This window comes from Ornithorhynchus anatinus, chromosome 2 (genome assembly GCF_004115215.2).
Source record: "Ornithorhynchus anatinus isolate Pmale09 chromosome 2, mOrnAna1.pri.v4, whole genome shotgun sequence".
Taxonomy (NCBI): domain Eukaryota; kingdom Metazoa; phylum Chordata; class Mammalia; order Monotremata; family Ornithorhynchidae; genus Ornithorhynchus; species Ornithorhynchus anatinus.
Window position 1 is genome coordinate 93861270 of NC_041729.1, and position 21383 is coordinate 93882652.

General features: G+C 43.5%; 1 protein-coding gene across 3 annotated transcripts in view; it reads left to right on the forward strand.

Annotated features, from left to right (window-relative positions):
* Positions 1 to 21383, forward strand: part of MED23 (mediator complex subunit 23) — a 60967-nt gene that overhangs the window by 37835 nt on the left and 1749 nt on the right. For all 3 annotated transcript variants that reach the window (XM_029050481.2, XM_029050489.2, XM_029050498.2), the window contains 14 exons: positions 3566 to 3708; positions 4404 to 4578; positions 6880 to 7043; positions 7918 to 8042; positions 10473 to 10678; positions 11293 to 11473; positions 13249 to 13419; positions 13653 to 13869; positions 14342 to 14578; positions 14866 to 15031; positions 16308 to 16380; positions 17242 to 17456; positions 18059 to 18179; positions 21052 to 21183. In XM_029050481.2, coding sequence (XP_028906314.1) covers positions 3566 to 3708; positions 4404 to 4578; positions 6880 to 7043; positions 7918 to 8042; positions 10473 to 10678; positions 11293 to 11473; positions 13249 to 13419; positions 13653 to 13869; positions 14342 to 14578; positions 14866 to 15031; positions 16308 to 16380; positions 17242 to 17456; positions 18059 to 18179; positions 21052 to 21183 — 2326 coding nt within the window. The remainder of the gene's footprint in view (positions 1 to 3565; positions 3709 to 4403; positions 4579 to 6879; positions 7044 to 7917; positions 8043 to 10472; positions 10679 to 11292; positions 11474 to 13248; positions 13420 to 13652; positions 13870 to 14341; positions 14579 to 14865; positions 15032 to 16307; positions 16381 to 17241; positions 17457 to 18058; positions 18180 to 21051; positions 21184 to 21383) is intronic.

The window sequence follows — 21383 nt, forward strand, 5'->3', positions numbered from 1 at the left end:
CCTCTAAAAGGCTCTCACGACTTAGTACTCTGCCTGGCGCGTACTAAATACTTAACAAAGACCATAAAAAAGGCCTGTTACTGCTGGTGGTGACCCTGATATCTGTCTCAAAGATCACTTCATTCAGTCGTTTAATTGTATTTATTGAGCACTTACTGCATGCACAGCACTGTACTACGCGCTTGGGAAAGTACAGTGCAAGAATAAATAGACACATTCCCTGCTCACAAGGCACTTACAATCTAGATGAGGGGAGTTTATTGTCTTTTGTTGGAATTAAATGACAGATTTCAAGAATCCAAGGTCAGAATATAGAATTCAGAATAGTCAGTCCATGAGTGGTATCTACTGAGCACCTATTATGTGCAGAGTACCTTAGTGCTTCAGAGAATGCAATACAGTACAGTTGGTAGACACAATCCCTCCCCACAAGGAGTTTACAGTTTAGGTGAGGAGACAGATTAAACATAAGAGTTAGGGGAAATGGCAAAATGCAAGGATTTATCCAAAAGGACTGTGGGACTGAAAATGGGGCTAATATCAATTGCTGAGGGCATTGAACTCCAAGTGCAAAGGCAAGGCAGAAGGGAGGGTGAGTAGGGAAAACGAGGGCTTAGTCGGGAGGACCTCTTAGAGGAGATGTGATTTTAAAGCCTTGAAAGAGGGGAGAATTGTGGTCCCTTGGATATGAAGGGGAGGGATTTGGAGCCAGGGGACAAATGCACAAATGTGAGCAAAAGGTCTCGGTGGGATAGACAAGATCAAGGAATAGTAAATAGGCTGGTGTTAGAGGAGCAAAGTGTGTGGGTTAGGTTGTAGTATATCAGTAAGGTAGGAAGGGGCGAGCAGATTCAGTACTTTAAAGTCAATTGTATGGAGGTTTTCTTGGAGGTTTTGGAGTGGGGCGATATGGATGGAACTTAAAGAAAAAAAAATGAGCCAGTCAACCAAGTGCAGTATGGACTCAAGTTGGAAGAGACAGGAGGCGATGGAGTAGTCTGCCAAGTGTCTCCTTCACATGTTTGCTGTGTGACCCTGGGCAAGTCACTTTGCCTCTCTGTGCCTCAGTTACCTCATCTGTAAAATGGGGATTAAGACTGAGCCCCATGTGGGACAGGAATTCTGTCCAACCCGATTTGCCTGTCTCCCCCCCGGAGCTTAGTACAGTGCTTGGCACTGTAAATTTTATTCTCTGTGCTTAACAAATGCCACCATTATTAATTATTCTTATTTAGTCTAGGTGGGTTATGATAAGTGCCTGGATCAGCATAGTAGCAGTTTAAATGGAAAGGAAAGGGTGGATTTTAGTGATGTCATGAAGGTGGAACGGACAGGTGACATTAGGTAGCACTAAATCAGTAGTATTCATTGATCACTTATTGTGTGCAGAGCACGGTTCTAAACACTTGGGAAAATACAGTGCAACAAAGCTGGTAGACTTAATCCCCATTCACAAGGAGCTAACAGTGTACCAAGGGGGAGAGACATTATACAAATATAGATCGGAGAAAGGGTTGAATATAAAGAGATGTACATAGGCACTATGGGTCAGGATGAGTATCAGGGTGCTTAATGCGTACCCAGTGAAGCCCGTAGACAGAGGGGAGGACAGGTAGGGGAAATAATAAACACCCCACTACCGCATCCACAAGAGAGCCTTTGCTTTAGAGCCTCTGGGTTTGTCCTAGCAGGATGAGAGATAAAGTCAGGGCAAACAGAGAACAAAATTTATTGCCTGGAATCATAGTGGAGAAAATGGTGAGAATGACTGTCTGATAGCCACAGGGTGGGCCATCATCGGTCACCCGGTGTGGCCTGGGCTGTTACCCAAGTGCCCGCCTGGTCAGAATATGCAGATGTGGGACCAGCCTCCTTTTGTCAGGATACAGCAAGAATGGTATTTCACCATCTTCATGCCATGTAGCGAGGTTTTTAACGTGGGAGGGTGGGATACCTCAAATCATTCCAGCCAGCCATCACTAGCATTGAATGAGTACCTCCTTCATTCACTCATTCATTCAGTCAGTCATAGATATTTAGTGTTTGCTGTGTGCAAAGCATTGTACTTAGCTCTTGGGAGAGTACAGTATAACAATAAACAGACACATTCCCTGCCCACAATGAGCTCACAATCTAGAGGGGAAGGCAGACATTAGTATACATATATGCATATAGCATAATAAATTTCAGGTATATACATATATATAAAGTGTCGTGCTGGGAGGGGGGTTGAATGAAGGGAGCAAGTCAGGGCAATACAGAAGGGAGTGGGAGAAGGAGAGGAGGGCTTAGTCAGGGAAGGCATCTTGGAGGAGATGTGATTTCAGTAAGGCTTTGACGTGGGGAGAGCAACTGTCGGTCTGATACGAGGAGGGATTGCATTCCAGGCCAGAGGCAGGATGTGAGAGGGCTCTATATTGAGTGCTTGGGAGAGTATATAGAGTCAGTGGACATAGTCCCTGCCCTCAGCAATTCCAGGAATTGCAGAACACTGACCTGAGCACTGGGGAGAACACAAATGGAGTCAGTAGATGCTATTGTGCAGGTTGAATGGGAGGGTGAGTTGAGTGATAATGCCATGGTTATGGACTTGCGAGGTAGGGTGGAGGTGTTTTCTCTAATGATGAGAATATCAGAGGGAGGAGAATTTGGGTGATGAGGAATTCTGTTTTGAGATCTGTTCTTAGCTCTGCCTCATTAGCCATAAGGGTGGGGTATTTAACTGCCTGAAACTCAAATACATGTTGCTAGCCTGAGAAAGGATCATACCAGAATTGGTCTTGAAATTCAGGCTGTTCTCAAGACATTTTAAAAATGTAAAGCACTACACATCTAGGTTATGCAGCACTACACCAGCAAAGGATATTAAAGTGTAAAATGATGTACTCCAAAATTTAATGCATCTCCTTGAAATGAGTTTACTTGGTGCTCAGTAATTTTCACACTGTCAACTGCAGACTAAATCTGGTGGCTGGATAGCACATCGGCTCAGATGAAATTGGGAAAAAGCAGCGTTATTCATCTTTTCTGCTTGCTACCTGGATCCTTCATTCACTGTGGAGAATAACCTCCATCTCTGATGCCAGGAAAGATTCCTCTTTGACTCATCTCTGACTTCTTTCGTTTCCAGCACATTGTCAAGTTCTGCATCTTCGTCGTCATTTTTCGCATTCTGCCTCCTCTTCCCATTAGTTCTTTCATATTGTTAGTGCAGGTTTTGTTGTCTGCAAGAAGACTTCCCCATTAACTTCCCTAATTTCTGTAGACCCGTCACACCTCCCCAACAAAAATTGGAGTTCTATCTGTGCGTCTGTCCAATTTAAATGAACTGTAAAAATCTAAAGGTATGCATGCTATGAACTAATTTGAAGTTTGTTTTATGTGTCTTTTAGATCTCTCTCTTTCTCTGTGTGTGTATATATATGTATGTCTATGGCACATAGTTTTTAACAAACACAATTATTATTATAATTATTGCATTTATATAAAATAGGCTAAAGTTGTTATTTTTGGACTCTACATATTTTGATATCTAATTCTTCTGTTTTATTTCCCTTTTTCATAGCCTGATACACAGTATAGCGACAAGAGTGATAAAACTGGCCCATGCAAAATCTAGTTTGGCCTTGGCTCCAGCTCTCGTGGAAACCTATAGTCGTCTATTGGTTTACATGGAAATAGAGTCCTTGGGCATCAAAGGATTTATTAGTAAGGATGGACTTTTTGCATATAAAATATCCCCCTGCCTTGTTTTCCCTTTGACTCCTTCCTGATCCCGGGCCTATAGGTATGAAGAGAGTACAGACAAGGGAATTGGTCTTTCTCCTGCACCTCGCTACCCTCACACACTGGGGTCACTCCTGGCCTAGTGCAGGAATGGGGACCATAGCTGGAAAAAGGCACTTGAGCCCTCAGTCTGGCCTAGAACTGGCATGGGGATCTGTGATCTGAGTGCACCTTTGTCCAGTGAAGCACCAGAGTTCAGGGCAGACAACACTTTCTCCTTTACTTCTGCCAGACAAGACGGGAGATGGAGAATCCTCCTCATGCCCCTGGCACATAGATGATTAATATGTTGTGAGAGGAAGTTCCATTTTTAAGGGAGATTTCAGGAAAATGTGAAAGCACCTAAGTTATTGATGCTTATGTATTCGGAGATGTGAATTTCATCATTTTATTTTCATTTTAATATTGTGCATCTCGAGAAAAAATTGTTATATTAATAATTCTACAAGAATTTTCCAAAATCGTATCTGTTTGCAATTTTGAAAATGAAATGGAATTCTTCTACTGTCCTTTTGTGAATATTCTAGGGTAACTTGAAAATAGAACTATCCTTTAAGCTCACAGAGCTCCCCGGCATTTAGTATTGATAATGGATTCTAATTGTCTTCATTTACTAGGCCAGCTCTTGCCCACTGTGTTCAAGTCTCACGCTTGGGGAATCCTCCACACCCTTCTGGAGATGTTCAGCTACCGCATGCACCATATCCAACCTCACTACAGAGTTCAGCTCCTGAGTCAACTTCATTCTCTGGCTTCCGTACCCCAGACTAACCAGAACCAGCTTCATCTTTGGTGAGCATACGGGAAACTGGATTAAAGTTGAAGTTTTCAATCCAGTGGATAAAGTCCTTGGTAAAATCACTACACTCCGCTTTAAATATATGCTACCTGTTCTGGTTTCTTCTTCGAGCATTTTGATTCTCTACCTTTCAGGGCCCTTTCAGGTGTTTTCCAGTGTTCTATCCTTGTCCATTAGCTGGATGTATAGAATTGTAAACCAATATATGTTTAGAAGCCAAATAATGTAGTGGAAGGAGCAAAGGCCTGAGAGACAGTGGACCTGGGTTCTTTTTCCAGGTCTGCCACATATCTGTTGGGTGAACTTGGGCAAGTCGCTTAACTTCTCTGTGCCTCAGTTTCCTCAACTGTAAAATGGAGATTCCATATCTATTCTCCCTCCCTTTTAGACTGTGAACCTCCTGTGGCACAAGGACTTTGTCTGATCTATATCTACCTCGGCTCTTAGAACAGTGCTTGACACAGAATAATCACTTACCAAATACTATAATTATTATTATTGCTATTATTGTCTAAGCAATACATAGATTATCATTTCATTTTTAGTCAGACCAGACTTTTAAATTAACTGTGCCCCGGTTTAGTGGTAGATTTGAAGGGGTGATGAATTTTGGTACTGAGAAATTTTTTTTTATGGCATTTAAGCACTTACTATGCTTATTTATATGCAGAAGCAGCATGGCTTAAAATGGAAAGAGCCCGGCTTGGGAGTCAGAGGGTGTGTGTTCCACCACCTCTGCCACTTGTCTGCTATGTGACCTTGGGCAAGCCACTTAACAGTGTTCTGCACATAGTAAGCGCTTAACAAATACCATAATAATATTATTATTATTCTAGGTACTGTAGTAGACTGTCAGCCCATTGTTGGGTAGGGATTATCTCTATCTGTTGCCAAATTGTAATTTCCAAGTGCTTAGTACAGTGCTCTGCACACAGTAGGCGCTCAATAAATACAATAATAATAATAATGTTGGTATTTGTTAAGCGCTTACTATGTCCAGAGTACTGTTCTAAGCGCTGGGGTAGGTATAGGGTAATCAGGTTGCCCCATATGAGGCTCACAATCTTAATCCCCATTTGACAGAAGAGGCCCAGAGAAGTGAAGTGTGACTTGCCCACAGTCAGCTGACAAGTAGCAGAGCTGGAATTCAAACCCATGACCTCTGACTCCCAAACCCGGGCTCTTTCCACTGAGCCAACTGAATGAACAGTTCAATGAATAGTAAGCGCTGGGGTAGATACAAGATAATCATGTTGGACACAGTCACTGTCCCATATAAGACTCAGGGTATTAATCCCAGTTTTACAAATGAGGTACCTGAGGCTCAGAGAAGTGAAGTGACTGGCCCAAGATCACACAGCATACAAGTGGCGGAGTCAGGATTAAAATCAAGCTACTTCTGAGTCCCAGGCCTGTGCTCTATCCACTAGGCTAAGGGCAGAAGCAGTGTGGCTCAGTGGAAAGAGCCCGGGCTTGGGAGTCAGAGGTCATGAGTTCGAATCCCAGCTCTGCCACTTGTCAGCTGTGTGACTGTGGGCAAGTCACTTCACTTCTCTGTGCCTGTTACTTCATCTGTAAAATGGGGATTAACTGTGAGCCTCATGTGGGACAACCTGATTCCCCTGTATCTACCCCAGCGCTTAGAACAGTGCTTGGCACATAGTAAGCGCTTTACAAATACCAACATTATTATTATTATTATTGTAGCTCTCACATAGCTTTCCTCCATTTCCCTCCATTTTCTCCAATTTTCATTTCATTTTCAAATCCATTGTTTCTTCCCGGGCTCCCTGTTCCATCCGCTCTCTCCCAGTTGCTGACACAATATGGCGAGGGTCCTAATATTTCTCCCTTGGCTTTCACATTCTCAGAAGCACAATTCTGCTTCTGATTCTTGTGGAAAATAGGCCTTTAGAAAATTATCTCTAATTGTACTGATGTTATTTCCAAATAGGATACTTAGCAAAAAATAATAATGCTACTTGTAAAGTGCTTACTATGTGTCGAGCTCCGTTCAAGACGTGATTATTTGAAATGCCAAAGATTCTGGTTGTTAGAGCATGTGGTCACTTTCACTGGAGTCTGGCAGGTAAAGCTACTTTGAGTAGAGCCCATTGCTCCACTGGTTTATGCAGTAGGAAGAATAACTACCAAAAATACATGGCCGCTTTAAATAAAAATATTTGAGCAAAGTACGGGAGAGGTATTTTAATTTTTTTTGTATTAAACTAAGGAGCTAGATGCAACTTTCCAATGTCAGTCAATTTAACTTCATCTTCGGGTTTCCCTTTCAGCGTGGAGAGTACTGCTCTACGACTCATAACAGCTCTTGGAAGCTCTGAGGTACAACCCCAATTCACCCGTTTCCTCAGCGACCCCAAAACCGTGCTTTCGGCCGAATCTGAAGAACTCAATCGGGCCTTGATTTTAACCTTAGCCAGAGCAACTCATGTAACAGGTATTGAAATTGGCCCCGAAAGAAAACTTGAAATCATCTGAGAATTCTCAAAAGATTATCCTGCTGTCTCTGTAGGACTAGGTGTTCTCACTTTTGGCTTGCCAAGTGCATTCTTTACAGTTGGCCCTGATAACTGATGCTGTTGGCCTTGGAAAAATAGAGGCTTGAACAGGATGGAAGCAAGTGGCAAATCAATTTGCATAATATTCATTTAATGGAAGTAACACTGGAGACTGACCTGAGTTGCTTTCAAGTGTTTCTGTTGCAATTCAAAACGTTTTCCAGATTCGATAACATTTAAGTCTGGTTGATCTCCAGAACCCTTCTTTTGTCAGTTAGTCAACAAGGTAGCAGATTAGATTCTTGGATGTTCCTTTAATTTGGGTCATTAGTATGAATTTAGAGAGGCCATTTCCTTCCTTAGAGTGAAAATCATTCTCTAAGTAGGAAATGCCCTCTTTGGGAGGATGTTAATTTGTTCTGACCACTAAAGAACTAGTTAATGATTACTGCATGAGAGTAATGAGGGGTAAAAGTAATCTGACCTCACCATGATGCTCACTTGGAAATTTTTTTAAAAGAATTTGCACAGTTCTGCAAGAAATTACACCAGTCCCATCCATGTGTCTTTACTAATAGCCAAACTTGCATGTTGGGCTAATTCTTCTGCAGCCATTAACCAGGTGAAGCAGTAAAAAGGGAGCTCTATGCCTGAGTGAGTTTACAGTCTATCCACCAATATCCTTACCCATAAAGTGTCTCAACAAAAAGTTGGTTTGATTTAATGCACCACTTGGTTTTCTATCCAGAAGCTGAGGGAGCAACTACTGAGGAGCATTCAAGCCATCTTTTGTGACTTTGTGGCTTTGTTCAGACTTCTTTACAGGCTCGGATTCTATTCAAGGAACGTGGTGCAAGGATATACTGCAGACCATCATGAGTTTTACTCCTCACAATTGGGCTTTACACACCCTAAGCTGCTTTCCAGCTCCACTACAGGTAATCCTGTCATGTCCCCTCACAGAGTTTTACCAGTACCCTAATGGTATTTATTAAGCGCTTAATAGATGCAATGTTCTAAGCGCTGGGGTCGATGCAAAGTTGGACACAGTCCATATCCCATATGGGGCTCACAGTCTTATTCCCCATTTTATAGATGAAGTAGCAAGGCTCAGAGAGGTTACGTGACTTGCCCAAGGTCACACAGCAGACAAGTGGCCGAGCCAGGATTAGAACCCACGTCCTCTCGGTTTCCAGGACCGTGCTCTTTCCAGTAGACTAGGCTGCTTCCTGTGGTAACGGATTGTTTTTGGTGACGCTACATTACATGGGCAGTCCGGAAGACTTTTCCTCCTCACATGGGAGAAAACGAAGATAAAGATAAAATAAGATAAAGATAAAGAAGATAAACTGAGTTTGGATATTTTTGAAGCTTATCTATTGTTTTAACAATTTACGTAAGCATTGAAATAGGTCTTTTTGCTTAATGACTTTTCTAAACCAGTAGGGCTGTTAAAAGGCACTGTGGAGTTCAGTGGCATTGGCTTTAAATGTTTGGCCAGTCTGTTTCCAAGAAGTGGTTAATGGTTACAGATTTTGAAATTGTCCTGTAGAATTCCACAGGTACTTTGGCAGAGGATACCTGTTCCTCTCAGAACTGGGCTGGGATGCTAATGTCATGGCAGTGGCCTCCAGCGTTATAGGACTCTAGCCTGATATCTCATGTAGGCAGGAATGTGTAGGCTTGTTGTTAAATTGTACGCTCCCAAGCGCTTAGTGCAGTGCCTTGCACACAGTAAGCACTCAATAAATACAATTGAATGAAAGGACCGAGACCCCAGACCAGACATGCCAGGCTTGGCCCCATCCCTCCCTCCCTCCCTCCCCTGCAGCACACCCTCCTTCTCGGCATGGGTGGGAGACAGGCGGCAGCCCCGGCTCCTGATGCCCAGGAACCTGGAGGGGAACCCAGGTCCCACAAACAACAAGGAGCAGAAGCTGCTGGAAAGAGTGATGGAAAACTGCACCTTGAAGGCAGAGCTGGTCTTTGTGGGAGGAGAGCGGGGGCGGCATTAGCCAGGAAGCCCCAGGTCAGAGCAGAGGTTCGGGGTCTATCAGAAAGAAAATGGTCAAGGATTTGGGTTTCCTGGGTTCTCAGCCTTATTCCCTCTGCAGGCTCACTGAATGACCTTGGTCCTGGTTCTTTCCTGGGCCTCAGTTTTCCCCTTCTAGAAAAGGGAGTTGGTAATTAGTCCCAGAGTTGAGGCCAAATACACTTTAGCAGGAACCAACCAGTGGTTTTTTAAACGTGGCTAATCTAGGATTGGCACAGAAAAGATAAGCGGTGGGATTTGGAGGGTTTCTACTGACATGAATAGGAATGACATGCAAATTAGGGTCTTATTTTTGAGTCAATTTCTGGGGTATATTTTGAACCAAGATTTAGAGGCTTCCTCTACTTCCAAGAGACGATGAGGCGTATGGGAGATTCGGGAAGAGAGAGCATAAGTGAGACTGACATGACTAAGTACACGTAGTTGTCCTTTGTACTTCAGGAAATCACTGGTGATGCTCAAATTCACCTATTAGTGGGTATGTGACTGAATAAGCCAATTCAGGATCCACAGTCCCAGTCACACTGGGCACACAACAAGGTTGTTTTTCTCTTTTACCTCCTGTCTTTTGCTTAGAGAACCACTCCCTTCTCAGTGTCAGTGCACCCTGCACATCTATCTTCAGCAACTGTTTTCTTCTAGGATGCAGCCTTGTCTGAGGCTTTGTTTGACCCTTCTTTAAGGGCTTCTTCCGCTTTCCTCACTTTTGGTTTCACGGTTTCAGCTCTCCATACAGCAGCTATTTGGGAAATCCACATTCCTCGTACGTCTGTCGCAGCATAGTTGTGTTAAGGTGACCATAGCTTTGATGCTAAGAGACAGATTATGTTCCCAAACTCATTGTTTGGGATCTTGTCTCCTCTTGTGTTATTGCGTCAGATCCGTAAACGACACTGGTGGAACCGCTTAAGGAGCCGGCACCTGCCTGTAGTCCAGGTCTCATGACTGTAGGGAAGGTCGGGAAGTCCTAGGGCTCTGTAGACCTGTAGTTGGGGCCGCAGACTGTAACCACCCTGCTGCCACTTTTCATTTGACAATCTCCACAAAGAATTGGCTAAAGTATGCAGAATCCCTGGAGGATATATAAAAACTTTATAATTCAGTTTATACATTTTGAACCATCTGAACAGTTATGTCAGGAAAAAAATTTGAAAGCTAGTCTCTTTTAATTATACTGTGGGTAGAAATCTCAGCAGTCAGCAACCTGTGATGGATTCTTTCTTAGAAACCTTGTTGAAAGCCAAAGTGGCTTTTAAAGTTAGAATCAATTTTCGCCTCTTCAGCTCAAATAATATCCTTTCTCTTTTTCCTCTAGGCATTCTTCAAGCAAAATAACGTTCCCCAAGAAAGCCGTTTTAACCTGAAAAAGAACGTGGAAGAGGAATACAGGAAGTGGAAATCTATGACCAATGAAAACGACATCATCACTCACTTCTCTATGCAGGGTTCCCCTCCTCTCTTCCTTTGCCTTCTCTGGAAGATGCTTTTGGAAACGGATCATATCAACCAGATTGGCTACCGGTGAGCATCACATTGCATCCTATCAGGAGGATATAGCCTCCTTAGGCATATTAGGTATTACTATTTTGATGTAAAAATGTTTTGAACTTGATTTTCCTAAATGTTAATGGGTCAATAGATTCAGGCCTTTTTTTTTTTAACAGTATTTGTTAAACGCTTACTACATGCCAGGCATTGTTTTAAGCACTGGGATTGATACAAGGTAATCATGTTGTCACAGTCTTAATCCCCATTTTACAAATGAGGTAACGGAGGCATAGAGAAGAGAAGTGACTTGCCCAAGGACACACAGCAGACAGGTGGAAGAACCAGGACTAGCACCCATGTCCTTCTGACTCCCAGGCCCGTGCTTTGTCCACTAGGCCACGCTGCTTCTCTGGGCTTAGGTTATGCGCTAAAATCTGTAAAACCAGAGCTATCCATGGCATTCCAGGTAGTAGCGTAACCTCTCAAATCCCACGGATCTGAACTAGCTTTTTAAGCTTGAAAGATTTGAGCTCACGTCCTGTAAAAATGCCAGAATGGCCTCTCCACTACAATCCAGTGACTCTGAACTTACGTCTGCTATGCACTTGTACAGTAATGGCACTTTTTTCCCCCTTTCTACTCACTAGAGTACTGGACAGAATCGGGGCCAGAGCCCTGGTAGCTCACGTCAGAACCTTTGCAGATTTCCTGGTCTATGAGTTTTCCACATCCGCAGGAGGTCAGCAGCTCAACAAATGCATCGAGATTCTTAATGACATGGTGTGGAAGTACAACATCGTTACTCTGGATAGATTAATCCTCTGTCTGGTAAGTAGCTCTCTAAAATAAGCTCATTCACTTTCTAATTTAATGTCTCGTTGCTGGTTCCTAAATCAGTATCGATTCTGAAAAGTTAGTGTGTGGTCTATAATCAGTCACTGCCACCGTCATTTAAACATACGTTGATTTTTAAACTCGTTGGCTCTGAACAACAGGCCATTTCACAGTTGTGATTAAATGTACGTTAAGGAAGGCGCAAGCCACTGCTGTTCTAGCCAGCCCGTATTCTGGATTATCTTTTTTAGGGAGGTAGTTGAAATGTGGTTGAGGAATGGCAGGGGAGACAGACTAGTAGTTGCATTTGCATTGTCGTGATTGGTAAAAATTGTCCTGCAATGTTTTTGGACAATATTTCCTCTTTAATTTAAAAATACTGTGGTGATAAGAACTGAACTGGGGAGCCGGGAAGGTGTCTGTTGGTTTACCAAAACTAGCAGATTGGTACTGAGAGCCTTTAGGGGAATCTTAGTAGCTGGCTGTAGGTGTTGTATGAATAGCAGTCATGATCAAATATGGAGAAAGTGAATAATTTTGAGAGAAATAATGAGCAGAATCTCGTAAGACCGTTGGGTCTTGGAGCATCTTGTGAAATTGCTGGGGGTTTGCAGCCCTAAGTGCTGGCCGGAAGAGCCCCTGGAGTCATTTACTCCATCAAGCAATGGTATTTATTGAGCTCTTACTATGTGCAGGGTGCTGTACTGAGCGCTTGGGAGAGTTCAATACCACAGAATTAGCAGAAACATGCCCTGCCCATAGGAGCGCCTGGACCGTGGTTGGCTTCCTAAAGATGTCCAGTTCTCACATTCTTCAAGTGGCAGTTTGGCACAGTCTACCCAGGTCTCTGCTCCGCTATTGCTGCCACCATCCTTAGGCTGAGCCCAGTCACCTCCCCCAAAGCAGAAGGGTCGTCGGGACTAGCCTACTACCCACCTCCCAGAGATGGCTGTCCCGCACTGGGGTTCCCTCAGCCCACGTCTCCGCAGCCCCTAACATAGGCTCCCTACCTAGATCTGAGAGCTCCATGACATTTAAAAAGCTCTTAACAAGGTCACAGTGAAAACAAATCCAGTTCAGACCACCTTTCGCTGGATCTACTATTCCCGCCCGTCCCCCCATCAGCCGCACCCATCATGATCAGAACCCTCCGTGTTTCCCTGAATGTATCTCTGATCCCTCCCTATGTCCATCCAGGGTCCACAGCAGCACTGGCCCTCCCTCTGTCCTCTCTCAGGCACCAAGCACACAGTTTGCTAACCTCTCACCTCCAAGATGACCAAGAGTTGTTTTTTTTTCCCCCTCTGTACCTGGTCCCTCTTCCTCTTCAATTCTTGGCTCGCCTAAGTCTTTACCTTCCCCTCAGGGAGGGAACCCAAGTGACTCTTCTTCCTCTCTTAAGTTTAGGGGCTGGTGGAACTGGTCATCCTATACTCCCCTGTGGGGCACACCAGCATATGGAGAGATATGCTGTCTGTCCAGTTCCAGAAACTCCAAGTGTGCTCACTGTAGCCTATTATTATGGGAGGGTAGGGGTAGAACACTGAAGTACAGACTGTCCAGTGCCCCTAAACATTCATACTTGCCATACCCTCTTGTCTTTCTCTTTAGAGCTCGTGGCCAACTCAGTTCCAGGCACTACAAGTTAGTTCATCGTAGCCTATTGCAATGGGAGGATGGGGGAGGGACAAAAGTGTGGGTTCTCTGTGGCCCCTAACTATTATTGCTGAGGAGGTCCTCATTTGTGTCTCAACTGTATTTCACTCAAGGCCATGCGCAGTCATGAAGGAAACGAAGCCCAAGTTTGCTACTTCATAATTCAGCTACTATTACTTAAGCCAAATGATTTTAGAAATCGAGTAAGCGATTTTGTGAAGGAGAACTCGCCGGAACACTGGTTGCAGAATGACTGGCACACCAAACACATGAGTTATCACAAGGTACTGTTGAATTTCCCCTCTCCTTCATTTGGTAATTGAGATTCTTGAGACTTGTAGTGTATTCTCCATTTGAAAATTTCATAACCCCCCGGAGCATTAGAATGCCCACAGGAGTTGGCAGTCAGAGTCTCATCCTCCCCCTGCTCCCACCCCCTGCATGGGACAGATGCTTATAGTGAGTGTGGATGGTATAAATATCTTTGTCTGAAGCCCAGTCTACATGATTTTCACAGAAATATCCTGAGAAGCTGTATTTTGAAGGATTGGCAGAACAGGTCAATCCTCCCATGCAGATCCAGCCGTCTTACCTGCCTATCTACTTTGGAAATGTATGCCTTCGTTTCCTCCCGGTATTTGATATTGTCATCCACCGATTTTTGGAATTGCTTCCAGTGTCCAAATCATTGGAGACTCTCCTGGATCACCTGGGCGGCTTATATAAATTTCACGGTGAGCTGCAGAATCACTTTCATTTGCTTCTCAAGCATTATAGACCAGGCACCGTTAGGCAGATTTGGTGGCTTTAGTTTTTAAACATTTCTTTTTGGTCTCATATTTGTCTTAATAAAAAAGGTTTCAGTATTTCCAAGTCATGAGTAAATATTTTGTTTAACATTGTAGCAGCAGGCCTGAAGTTCTATAAATGGACAGTCACAACAGGGTTTCTCTTTGTGAACAGATGTCAGTATATTTACTAGGTACAATATCTTTATCTCTAGAATATCCTAGGCCTTTTATTGGAATTCTGAATTAATAGGGCACTGCAAGGAACACGTACAGGTGTTCTTTTTCTCACCATGCTCCATATCCTATTTGGACCTTTTGAACCCCTTCGCTGAATTTTTAGTTCCCCTCACATAGAAGGTTTCTGAGCCGTCTAATTAAATTTGTTGTTGTGTTCACTCGATTTTTGTTTTGACAGACCGCCCAGTAACTTATTTGTACAACACTCTGCACTACTATGAGCTACACCTGAGAGAACGCACCAGTCTCAAACGGAAGCTTGTCCACGCCATCATCGGCTCACTCAAAGACAACCGACCACAGGGCTGGTGCCTCAGTGACACTTACCTCAAATATGCTATGAACCCACGAGAAGAGAGTCCTTGGATCCCAGATGACACTTACTACTGCAGGCTTATTGGCCGACTAGTAGACAATATCCTTTTGAGCAGAGTTGTATTTCCCACTAATGCACAAGTATCTGTCCCTATACATTTAAGATTTGCTGGATTTCACCTCCTTGCTTTTTCTCTGAATGTGTCAGCTCTATCTGACTTTATGTTTGATGTCATCATCATCACATAGCGATCACTTAACCTCTGTCAAATGTCGGAGTGGGAGCCGCATAAATTCTTGTAAAATGTGGTCTAAGTTCTCTAGGTACTTTTAATAAACGCCATCACAAATCATATGGAAACGGGTTTTCGCCTTAATGGATAACACCTATGGCTGGCAAATCTCCTGGCCCATTTCCAAACTGCGACTGGCGGTTCAATGAGTTTCCCAACCCCGCTGCCCACGCCCTGCACGTCACCTGTGTGGAGCTCATGGCCCTGACCGTCCCAGGCAAGGATGTCGGCAATGCCCTTCTGAATGTGGTGTTGAAGAGGTATGTGAGGGATCCAGTAATGGAGTATGTACAAAATCTCTGCAACTATAATATTACATAGGAAGGAAAAGAGCAAGACTCTCCCAAGTGTACTTTTCACCTTCAGTCCTGAGTTGGAAAGGCCACCAAGTGCTGCAAAGCCTTGTTTTTAAATTCCGAGAGATGAGAGATTGGGGTTCGATCTGTGGATCCTCCTCCTTTCAGTTAGTCATATCTAGTGAGTGCTTCCTATGTGCAGAGCACTGTACTAAGCACTCGTGAGAGTAAAATATGGTAATAGACACATTTCCTGCCTGCGACGAGCTTACTAAGAGGCCCTTTCATTTTACAAAGGAGTCTATTTCAGCTCAGAGGGTGCATGGTCTCTTTACTAGGCATCTCTGGGGTTGGGGAATGAGAGAAGTAAACTTTTTCCCTTCCTCTGAGCTACAGTTTTAAAAAAAAATCACATTGTAGATCCCAGTGCATGTACTTTTTTTGTTTTATTTTGGGAAACATTGTGGCCGAGTGGAAAGAGCACGGGCCCAGGAATCAGAAGACCTGGGTTCGAATTCTCCCTCCACCATTTGCCTGCTGCTGTGTTCCCTTTAGCGAGTCATTGAACTTCTTTGTGCCTCAGTTTCCTATTTGGGAAATGGGGATTCAAATTCCATTCTTGGTCCCAGTTAGGCTGAGTCCCATGTGGGCCAGGGACTGTGTCCAACCTGACTACCTTATATCTACCCCAGCGCTTAGTACAATGTTTGAAGTAAGTAAACACCTAACAGATGGCAGCATTGTTATTACTATTACCAGTAAAGGCCAATATTAGAAATTTGGAAACATCCTTTTTCCTTTGAGTTGGACAGTATAGGAGAGATTCCTCTGCTGATCCCAGATCTAAGGTTTTGGATTCTTCATAAGAGATTCTGACATCTTGCTAGTGTAGTGACTCCTTTCTCTGAGGCATAAGTAGTGTTCGTATGACTTCAGGACCAGTATGGCCACCCCACCTCATGACTGATCACCCCCAAGTAGACACTGCTGGCAAAGAAATAAAACCAGAATTGATCTCCAGCCATAGAGCTCTGGTTATTGTAGTAGATCAGTAATCTGCAGTTTATTCACTCCAGGTGGTTGCTCGTGAATATTCATTTTCCACCGATGCCATTTCATTGTGATTAGGGCCCCTTTAGATTGAGGGATATCTTTATTTTTAATATAAACAATTGCTCGGATGTATATGAATGCCGTGGGCATTCAAAGTTATTCTTAACTCTCATTTTCTCATTTGCAGTCAGCCATTGGTGCCAAGGGAGAATATTACCGCCTGGATGAATGCAATTGGATTGCTCATTACAGCCTTACCAGTAAGCTAATATGATTTAATTTATTCTTGTTTTGCAGATAAAAGCCATAAATGAGGGCAGTGGATAGAATGAAAGTGTACTGGTTTATATTAACCTAATCAAGCGATGTCTATTATGTGACCTCCAGTCTCTCTCTGGTGTTCTTGGCATATGATCAGAAGCTCCTGGATTGCTTCTAAGATATCCTGGCTAAGTAGAAAGTCCAGGAGGGAAGTACTGGGTTGGGTGTAGTTCCCTGCTCGGTGGGAGTCTATCCTTGTGCATAGTATATTAAGGACGCACAAAGAATATGCACTCTAGAAACTTTAGAAGAAACAGACTATTATTTTGAAGTACTTAATCAAAATTCAGGATTTTAAGGAAGAGCCTTTTCAGAATCAAAACCCAAAGACTGTTGTTGCCTTACTTTACAAATGAAAGCCTGTGGAAGAAACGTTTCACTTGAGCTACGTGTTGTGCCGTTCCCAGTTCTGTACAAATGCAGGTCGACTGTATTTATTGAACACCAACTGTGGTGTAGACCACTGTATAGGGTGCTTGTACATGAAGGAGTTGAAGGTCTGCTGATCTCAAACATCAAGGAGCTCACAGTCTGTGGAGGAAGATAAGATCTAACTTGACAAATGTATACAGTAGTAGATAGATAAAGATCATATTATTAATGCCTGTGTTTGACAGGCAAACAAGATAAGAGTCGTCATCTTATTTCCACACTAGCATCCAGATAAGCAAATTTCACATGGAAGGATCTTAAAAGGAATTATTTTTTTTTTCCCTAGGTGAAGCACAGGGGTTTGGAAAAGGAAATGAACTTTGTCTCCTAGCTTGAACTACGAAAGTTCTGTGTTTATTTGTTTCCAGGAACCATACTGGATTGTTCTTCATGACCGAATTGTGAGTGTGCTCAGTAGCTCAAGCTTGACTTCAGAGACAGAATGGGTTGGATACCCTTTCCAGCTGTTTGATTTTACCGCCTGTCACCAGTCCTACTCGGAGATGAGCTGTAGCTACACCTTAGCTTTGGCACATGCCGTATGGCACCATTCGAGCATTGGGCAACTCTCTCTCATCCCCAAGTATGTATACCAGGACCTTGAGTCAAAGGAATTGCTGTTTGATACATGTCTGAGATATGTCCGATATATATGGTTCCCGCTGGCTTACTGGCTCAGTTACCTCACAGTTTGCTGCTCTGGAACTCCTGTCCTAAAGAGTCAGCAGGCAAGCGCCCACAGGGCATATGCCAGTGCATCCCTGCCTTCTGACTCAGTCAATTTATCGATGATATTTATTGAGTGCTTACTGTGTGCAGAGCACTATACTAAGTGCTTAGGAGAGTCCAGTACATAAGAGTGGGAAGACATGTTCCCGCCCTTCTATTTCCCCTATCTGTAATTCACTTTAAGGTCTGTCATCCCCTCTAGACTGTAAATCCCTGTGGCCAGGGACCATGTCTAAAGGCTATTGCATTGTACTCTGCCAAGCACTTAGTGAAGTGCTTGGCTCACAGTGAGCACTCAGTGTATGCTATAGATTTCTATTTTTCCAGGCCGGGTTACTTTTTATTCTTTCCATGGGGGTGGAAGGGTGGGTGGAGCAGGGAGAGAAGTTCCCTTTGGAATGAGAAGAAGAAAACCGAATCAAAGCTTCAAATTAGAAGTTTCTGTCAATATTCCAGATTCCTAGCCGAGGTGCTGTTGCCTATAGTGAAGACTGAATTCCAGCTGCTTTATGTATACCACCTCGTGGGACCATTTTTACAGAGATTTCAGCAAGAGAGGACTCGGTGTATGATAGAGGTAAAATGTGACTTTGTCAATAGCCTTATTTTTGTATTCCCGTCAAGAGAAAATGTAAATCATACTAGGCCTGGGTGGCACTTATAGAGTGGTATAAATTTCATCAGTTCCCGTTTCTCAGTTCGATAGCAGGGACAAAAAGGGGACAAGAATTTTATAGGAGTGGTGACTTGGAGAGGACAGATTTTCTAAAGCCAAGAGGTCGGAAAGCCAGTTGTGTCTTTCCTACCCTGTTCGGAAAGTCTCAGATCTTGTCATAGAGTTGCGGTGAGTGCAACTGAGTCCAGTTCAGAAATTTGTGGGGAACATTCCTGTATCACCCCCATAGTGTTAACATGTTTGCTAATGATGCTTCTTAACCCAGTATTAAGCCCAGACCCCTTAAATAAATCCTTTAATATTTGCTTTAATGAGGAGAGAGAAAAACTCATTGTTTGTTTTCCTATTGACTCCCTTTCCTGTTGCCCTCCCCAGCTGTTCCAGCTGCTTAATTCATTCCTCAAAAGCTGTTCCTCCTGCCTCCTTCACCTCTTGCCCCTAATGACCTACTCAGATACTTTATTGAGAAAATTGAAACTATCAGATGGGATCTCCCTGAACTGTCCCCTGCTCCTCTCTGGTCTTTCCCTTCCCCTGCCCCTTCTTCGCATCTCCCATCTATCCCAGCAGTATCTCGAAGGGAGATCTCCTACCTCTTCTCAAAAGCCACCCCTCCACCTGCACCTCTGACCCCATCCCTTTGCACCTTCTTCCCTGTCGACCCCCATCGTCAGCTGTGCACTCTCTGGTGGCCTTTTCCCCAATGCTGTCAAACATGCTATCATTTCTTCCCTATTCTAAAAATCCTTCGCTTGACTCCATGACTCCCTCCAGTTACCTCATCATCTCCCTCTTACCATTCCTTTCCAAACCCCTTGAGCGAGTTGCCACTTCCTGTCCTCCAGTTGTCTCCTCGATCCCCTCCAGCCTGGCTTCCACCCTCTTTACTTCACGGAAACTGCCCTCTCAAAGGTCACCAGTGATCTCAGCGTGGCTTAGTGGAAAGAGCCTGGGCTCGGAGTCAAAGGTCATAGGTTCGAATCCCAGCTCTGCCTCTTGTCAGCTGTGTGACTGTGGGCAAGTCACTTAATTTCTCTGTGCCTGTTCCCTCATCTGTAAAATGGGCATTAACTGTGACCCTCACGTGGGACAACCTGATTACCCTGTATCTTCCCCAGCGCTTAGAACAGTGCTTTGCACATAGTAATCCTTAACAAGTACCAACATTATTATTATTATTTTCTCCTTCTTGCCAACCTTCACAATGTTGTTAAAATCTGCCCTTTGCTCTCCATTCAAACCGCTACTCTCCGATCCAAGAATTTATTCTATCCTGCCTAGACTACTGCATCTGCCTCCTTGCTGACCACCTTCCACCTTGCCTCCTGTCTCTCCCCACTCCAGTCCATACTTCACTCTGTTTCATGAATCATTTTTCAAAAAAATATATATATATATATCAGTCCATGTCTCCCTACTTCTCAAGAACCCCCAGTGGTGGTCCATTCACTCCCAAACTCCTTACCACAGGCTTTAAAGCACTCAATCACCTTTCCCCCCTTGAACCTTACCTCACCTCCCTGATAGCTTACTGTAACCCAGCTCCCACACTTCACTTCTCTGATGCCAACCTACTCCCTGCATCTTGATCTCATCCATCTCACCTCCAACCTCTCGCCCATGTCCTGCCTCGGGCCTGGAATGTCCTCCCTCTTCATATCTGACAGATGATCATTCTCCTACAAAGCCTTATTAGAAGTACATCTCCTCCCAGAGGCTTTCCCTAAGCCCTCATTTCCTCTTTTTCCAATCCCTTCCGTATCACTCATGCAGGTGGATTTGCACTCTTTATTCACCCCTCCCTCAGCCCCACAGCATGTATTTACTTCTCTGTAATTTATTTACATTAATGCCTCTCTCTCCTTCTAAGCAGTAAGCTTGTCGTGGGCAGGGAACAGAGTCTACCAACTCTGTTATACTCTACTCTTCCAAGCTCTTTATACAGTGCTCTGCATACAAAGTGCTCAGTAAACATGATTGATTGGTGATTGGCTTGCTGCATTGGTTTCCATATGTAATTGGGTTTGTTTTTTTTAACTGTTGAGTTGGCCATGAACCTCTAAATGTTAGTTCATTTTTCGGTCCTGGATCTATCGGCTATTTCCCTTGGTCCCACCAGGAAGCTTTTGGAGGTTCTCGGAAATATGATTGAAAAGCACTGATCTACAGGGTCTAATATTATTCAGTTTCCATTTGGAAGAGGATTCTTCACGCACAGATTTGTCTGTGAAATAACTATTTGGGGAAATATAAAAATTTGATTAGAGTTACCCATTATTAATGTGAGAAACATACACTGAAACGAGTCTATTCTATGTTTCTAAATTTTAAACCTCAGGGAAGGGACTGAGGTGCATTCTGAAAGGCAACATGGCCTAGTGGAAGGAACCAGGAAACTGAGAGTCAGAAGAGCTGAGTCATAGTCCTGGCTTTGCCTCATTAATCAGTCAATCAATCAGTGGTGTTTATTGAGTATTTACTATATGCCTCACTCCTGTGTGACCTTGGGCATGTCACCTAACTAGCTGCATCTGCTTCCTCATCTCTAAAATGGGAATGAATTGTCTGTTCTCCCTCTTAAATTCTGACCTTCTTGTGGGACAAGACCATGTTTTATGTGATTTTTGTGTCTACCCCAGTACCCCAGTGCTCTGCATGCTACTTGGCACATGATAGGCACTTAATAAATGCCATCATTCTTATTATAAAAATCAACAGTTGAAATTCAGAATGAAGAGATTACATTTAATCTGATCATATTTGTGTTAAATAGATTGGAGTGGCATTTTACGAAATGCTTCTGAACGTTGACCAGTGTAGCACCCATCTCAACTACATGGATCCCATATGTGATTTTTTGTATCATATGAAATACATGTTTACCGGAGACAGTGTGAAAGATCAGGTAAGTAACAAATTTTCCTGGGATTTGTTTCAGAAAAGGTGAATAGAAGGGAAAAGGTTTTCTTTAGTAGGAAAAGTTGACATTGAGTGGTTTTGATGCCACATTTTTTTGCATGAAATAAAGAAGGAAACAAAATTTGGAGAATTTCAATATAAGAAAACTATGAGTCATAAATTAAAGTAGTCTTTGACACCGCACCA